Genomic DNA, 6,098 nt, shown 5'->3' with positions numbered 1-6,098 from the left:
ATAAGTCTAAAAAGTCAATAAGAAAAAGACAAAATATCAACAATCTCATCATTTTACATGTATTTATCCAAGGGTCGTTGACGGTAACCTAGTACCAACGTTGATGGATTTCACAACCATGATAACCACTCATATAGATTTTCAAATTTTGGACCAAAACTAGATATGAGTGTCAACTATAGGGACCAAAACTTTAATTTACTCTTTGAAAAATAAAGGTTGCACCGGACCCATTTCGATAACTTTGAAGCTAAGGAAAACCGGATAGTTGTAAAGCGAACCGGAAAGAACCCAAATGGACATGGGTTCAACTTTGATGGGGCGTTGGCAATCAAAGAGAATAATACTCCATACACAAAAGCTCGCACTTCATCAAATCAACCAATAACTATCATGTTCTTCGGTAAGTTTCAGATCCTTCTCTCTCTTTTCCTTTTCAATTTGCAAATTGAAGCTCCAAAATCTCGCAATTTTAAACTAATTCTCCGATTACAGTTTCAAATTTCCCTTTTCATGTTTTATGGTGATTTTTTCAGGTCACTGTGCTCACTCCTTTTTCGATTCGGCTTTCACGCGATCCATTTTCATTATTTGACGTACTGTTTCGTTGATCTTTAGATGCAAATTTTCAGATCAGTTTCCAGTTGCGTTTGCAAAATTATCGAATTAATGGGGTCAGTGTCCCTCTCTCTCTCTCTCTCTCTCTCTCTCTCTCTCTCTCTCTCTCTCTCTCTCACACCCTCGTCTTGTTCGATTAAACCTGTCGATTGCAAAACTGCGCTATTAGTCTATCAAATACTATGTCTGTTCTAAGAGTAACTGAAATAACATTGTCTAATTAGAAACTCCCTGCTTACATTTATGAAACCTAAACCTTTTGATTTCTTTGCAAATTGTAGTAGCAAATGAAATAACATTTATATGCATGAATCCAAATGAATCCAAAAGGAACTTTGATTCTGATTCTCATGATGTTGCAATTATATTTAACATTTGAGAACACAAACATATTGGAGAAAGAAACAACCTGTAAAAATGGGGGTTTGTTGATATTCTTGTGAATTCTTATCATGATAGTCTCTTACGTTCTTTACCTTGTTGGTTTATACATGTAAGATGCTTAATTTTTGGTCAAGTTTTTCTTTTTAATGATTTTTTTTAGTATTAAATATGATTTATGCTAACCATTTTTATGGTTGTAAACCTTCTTTGCAACAGAACAGACGGTGTCTTGGATGTTGTACTAAGCCGTCATTTGTGACTACAGATAATAATCCAACAGGAAAACCTCAAGACACAAATAATAATAATAATAATAATATTAATAATAACAATAATAAGAATAAGAAACCTAGTATTCTAGAAGATTTCTATAGTAGCAGTACATATGATATGGATAGCAGTCTACATTACTCTCAAATAACTGCCACATCAGCTACCAACCTCCCACTGGATCATAATACCCAATCCACTTCTTCAACAAATCCTTCAGAATTCATAAACCATGGTATTTTTTTTATTATTTTTTCATATTATAATCTGTAAAAAAAAAAAATCTGACATTTTTATAAACTTGTTGTGGTTTTTAAGGTTTTCTTCTTTGGAACCAGACAAGACAACAATGGATTGGAGAAAAGACAGTTGAAAAGAATAAGAAAGCTCATGAACCTGTTATAAGCTGGGCTATTAGGTAATTTGTTAAGCTCTGAGGGTAATTTGGTAATTTGGCAAATACATGATCTGACTGGACTTTTTGTTGTTTAGATGGAATGCTACTTATGATAATTTGCTTGGGACAAATAAGCCTTTTGCAAAACCAATTCCTCTACCTGTAAGTCTTAATTTTTTGAAGATCAACATTCAGAGTGAATTATATATTTTTGTCCCTGAGCATTGTTGGTTTTTTTTTTTAAATTTAAATTTTGGTCTCAAAAAGTTTTCTCTGGTAATTTTGGTTCTTGTAACATTTTTGGTCCTTGCTTTCGTAAAATTACTATTCTGGTCACTGAATAGAGCTGATTTTGCAGTTTTGGTTCCAAAAATACTGTCATTTTACTTTTACAGGGATCAAAATGTTAGAAAAACCTCAAGTAAGGACCAAAATTGCAAGAGAAAACTTTTTGGATCCAAAATTGAAAAAATCTACTAAACTTAGGGTTCAAAATGTTAGAAAAACCTCAAGTAAGGATCAAAATTGCAAGAGAAAACTTTTTGGGTCAAAATTGAGAAAATCTACTAAACTTAGGGTTCAAAATATTAGAAAAACCTCATGTAAGGATCACAACTGAAAGAGAAAACTTTTTGGGTCTAAAATAGAAGAAATCAACAAACATAGGGATCAAAAACGTTAGAAAAACCTCAAATAAGGACCAACATTGAAAGATAATACTTTTTGGGACCATTATTGAAAAAATTAGCATACTCAGGGACCAAAAATGTAACTTACTCCATTCTTATAAATTTTATTTCAGGAAATGGTAAATTTTCTTGTGGATATATGGGAACAAGAAGGATTGTACGACTGAAAAAGATAAGATTTGTGGTGCGATTGTTATGTTGAATTTAAAACAGTCAAAACTTGAATATCTTCTGTTTTTGATGTTTTTAATGTGAGCATAAATATGTTCGATTGTCTATAATTTTACCTAGAACAAATCCTATGATGATTTTTGTAATGTCGGTTGAATGAATTTGGTTTGAAAAATGAATATCTACTTTCATTTCATCTATTAATCCATTGTACTTTCATTCTTTCTATCGTATTTTTTTTCTTATTAACACTTATTTTGGAAGATTAAATTTTTGAAAATACAATGTTGTAATAGATCTAAATATGGCATGATACAAGAACAGATCATAATGTATAATATACTAGTTTATAACCTGTGAAAACCACGGTTATAGAATTAATTAAATTTTTATATTAAAAAATCAAATTTATTAATCAATTATTTTAAAAAATTATTACTTAAGAAATATTTTTTTAGTTATATAAAGGGAATTATAATCAATGATTTAAATAAATATGTGAAGTTATATCACCTTATAATCTATATTAATTTAATTTTATTTTTCAAACTAATGTTATTAATTTAATATAATTTAAAGTGAGAAAATTAAAATTTTGAAATTTAAAATGAGGAATCAATTATTAATTTAATGTAATTAGAGTGGAAACTTGAAATTTGAAAATTGAAATGGATAATTAATAGATTGACAAGTGGCATGATAGGTGATATATAACATTAATGAGAAGTCCTAATTGTATGACACTTGTCAATAAGAGATTAAACTAATTTTTTTATTAGAATAGGGATTTGTTGGATTGTTATAAAAGTATAAAAGGAAATCATCTTAACATTGAGTTAAAAGTATAAGGGGTTGTTTAATACTTGCAGGAAGATTTGAGTCAAACCAAGTAAGAAACATCTCAGGGGCTATAATATCGAATCATAAGCTTCTAATTATAATATCAAACAGAATCTAATCGAGTCAGACTTAGGTCCCGTTTGAATGTGTTGAATGATGAAAAATGATAATATTACCCTATTGTTCTATACTATGATGGATGAACTTGCTGAATAATTATAAAAACATACAAATTGTCATATAAAATCAAAATTACACAATAATCATTTAAAAATCCAAATAGAATGTCGATTAAGTTGTTTTTAGTTTATTTTTTATCAAGTTGATGTTACGTTGTTATTCTTTTAGCAATTTTAATTTCTTTTTATAACTCAACATGTGATTCTTGACCTAGTTTATGTCCTATAGTGGTGAGATGTTTTTTAAAATATATTAGGATGATGGTGGTGTTGTCTAAAAAAGAATTAATCCAATAAAAATGAATTAAAAAATTAACTAAAAGAAATTAATAATCCAATAAAGTAATATTTATTATATATTTATAAATAATAGTAATTAATATATAATAATCCAATAAAAAATTAATCCATAAAAAGAAAATAAAAAAGTAATTATTTAAAAGAAGTTAATAATCCAATAAAATATTATTAATTAATACGTAAATATTATGTATTAAAAATAATATTTATTAACATATAATAATCCAATAAAAAAATAAAAAATAAATAAAACATTATTTAAAAGAAATTAATAATCCAAGAAGGAAAGAGGCATAGTCTGGGTACAATTGTCTTTCCAGCTTATTCAACCATAAAAATATGGTTTTAGAGCTTTCTGATAAGACATATCTTACCGGAAAAAACCTATTTTTTGTGGATATCAAATAGTCTTTCCGATCCATTTAACAAAAAAAATTTTATTTGAACTATGAAACAGGTCTTAGTTCTTACTAGACCCGATGAAAAAGATATCATGTGGGCTCTAATTTTATTAATAAATAAAAAAATAGTTTAAAGCAATAATGGTTACGGAAAAGGGATAACACCGCTAACTCATTATTGGGCTGGGAAAGATCTAAACAGCTTCGGGCTTATAGATTGTAAGTACATAAAAAAATGTATGTGTGTGCCACTTGGTTGATTTTATAAGAATTAAATATTATTTATACAACCAAAAAAATTAATAAAAGAATAGTTGCAACTTGGAAGACCATGAGTTGGAATGTGTTGGATTCTCAAATAGACCATGAGAGCATGTTACAATAAAGAAAAGATTGATGTGTTGGATACTTGCATTCGTTCATAACCATAATGAATTGGAATATATATATATATATATATATATATATATATATATATATATATATATATATATATATATATATATATATATATAACATACATGAACGAAATTTTGTAACCAACAAAGAACAATTTTGAACATATTATTTGCCATATACAAATAATAAGCACTTGATATTAACATATGGAAAAACATCACACTTTACAATTTTCTCAAAAAAGTGTAAAAAAATTATTATATAGATTTATTGTGCAAAATAATGGACTATTGTTTATAACTTTATATGTAAGAAAAAATAAATGTAAGAGGATGATAGTTTATGACCTTAATAATGTAGTATTTTATTAAGTTTCAACGATTATACAGGTTTACTTGTAATTTCATTCTAGACTAAACTGTTGTAGTTCTATAATTTATTTTCATTCTAGACTAAACTGTTATATATAATTACAATTTGTTTCTTGTTTTAATCTTTTTTTATTTTTCATATTAAATATCATTTTTTCCAACGTATGTATAAATATGGTAGTTAAAAAATCATACTGTTACTTATTATTATTATTATTATTGAATTTTCACGTGAGAATCCAAGTTGCATGAACTGATTGAATATTCAAAAACAAATTGTAATTAAATAATATAAAAGTAAACCTGAGGAAGGTGTACAAAAATAATTTCGTTGTAAAAATAATAATATGTGATTGCTTTACAGATTGGGCTTTGTAGACTATATTCAAAGAATTTGCCCGTCCATTAAATTACTCTCTTTTACAGCAGGATATATACTTTTTTTGTATACATTCTTCTTCAAAAGTTTTTATTTATTTATTTATTTTCTTTTGTATGGTTGGTATATTTTTACCGTGTTAACATACATGGTATTTATACAAGGATTTAATTATTTATTCCGTATTTTACTTATTCTGAATAAATGATTTATCGTAAATGAGTTCATTCGTACACAATATTATTTTGTAATACGTAATAGTTCATATTTTAGAAGGGTCGTACAATATAAAAAAACATATATCTTTTATTTAAAACGGTTATATATTAAAAGGACACTAGCAAGTTGCTAGGCAAAAAAAAAAAAAAAAAAAAAAACAATTACAAAATATTCAACGTCTGTATCCACATCACAAAAAGACAAATTTAATCTAGCTTGTATGCTTCAAGCAAAGCTTTCCAAATCATAATGTTAACTTTCCTAGACAAAGAATGAAATTCACCTGATTTTCAAGTTACCATTTAATTAAAAAAAAAAAAAGGTAAATATCATTTATGGGCAAAAAAAATTATTGTATAGGACAACTTAATAACAAACAAATTGAAATATTACACATCAAATATATAATTATTAAATGGCCTATGATTGTTTCTTTGTTAAAATTTAGCCAATGTCTAATCATGTTGATTATTGTTAATTA

General features: G+C 26.8%; 1 protein-coding gene across 2 annotated transcripts; it reads left to right on the top strand.

The window, feature by feature from the left end:
* The first annotated feature begins 250 nt into the window (after window positions 1-250).
* Window positions 251-2,725, top strand: LOC111883155 (uncharacterized). Of its 2 annotated transcripts, none has more exons than XM_023879511.3 (6): window positions 251-403; window positions 537-674; window positions 1,224-1,507; window positions 1,591-1,690; window positions 1,765-1,831; window positions 2,472-2,725. In XM_023879511.3, exons 2-6 carry the CDS (start codon window positions 619-621, stop codon window positions 2,523-2,525), a joined length of 561 nt encoding a protein of 186 aa, XP_023735279.1. In that variant the 5' UTR covers window positions 251-403; window positions 537-618; the 3' UTR covers window positions 2,526-2,725. The 2 variants fall into 2 exon arrangements, with proteins under 2 accessions (XP_023735279.1, XP_023735280.1); XM_023879512.3 differs by having other exon boundaries at window positions 1,219-1,507.
* Window positions 2,726-6,098: the final 3,373 nt, after the last annotated feature.

Source organism: Lactuca sativa, chromosome 6, assembly GCF_002870075.4.
Source record: "Lactuca sativa cultivar Salinas chromosome 6, Lsat_Salinas_v11, whole genome shotgun sequence".
NCBI classification, from domain to species: domain Eukaryota; kingdom Viridiplantae; phylum Streptophyta; class Magnoliopsida; order Asterales; family Asteraceae; genus Lactuca; species Lactuca sativa.
The sequence above is the reverse complement of the archived record's forward strand: the minus strand, read 5'-3'. Positions and strand labels throughout refer to the sequence as shown.

Coding starts and splice junctions, on each gene's coding strand:
- LOC111883155 (XM_023879511.3), top strand. CDS start 619: ATGCAAATTTTCAGATCAGTTTCCAGTTGCGTTTGCAAAATTATCGAA. Junction 1,508..1,590: donor TTCAGAATTCATAAACCATG/GTATTTTTTTTA, acceptor GTGGTTTTTAAG/GTTTTCTTCTTTGGAACCAG. Junction 1,832..2,471: donor CAAAACCAATTCCTCTACCT/GTAAGTCTTAAT, acceptor ATTTTATTTCAG/GAAATGGTAAATTTTCTTGT.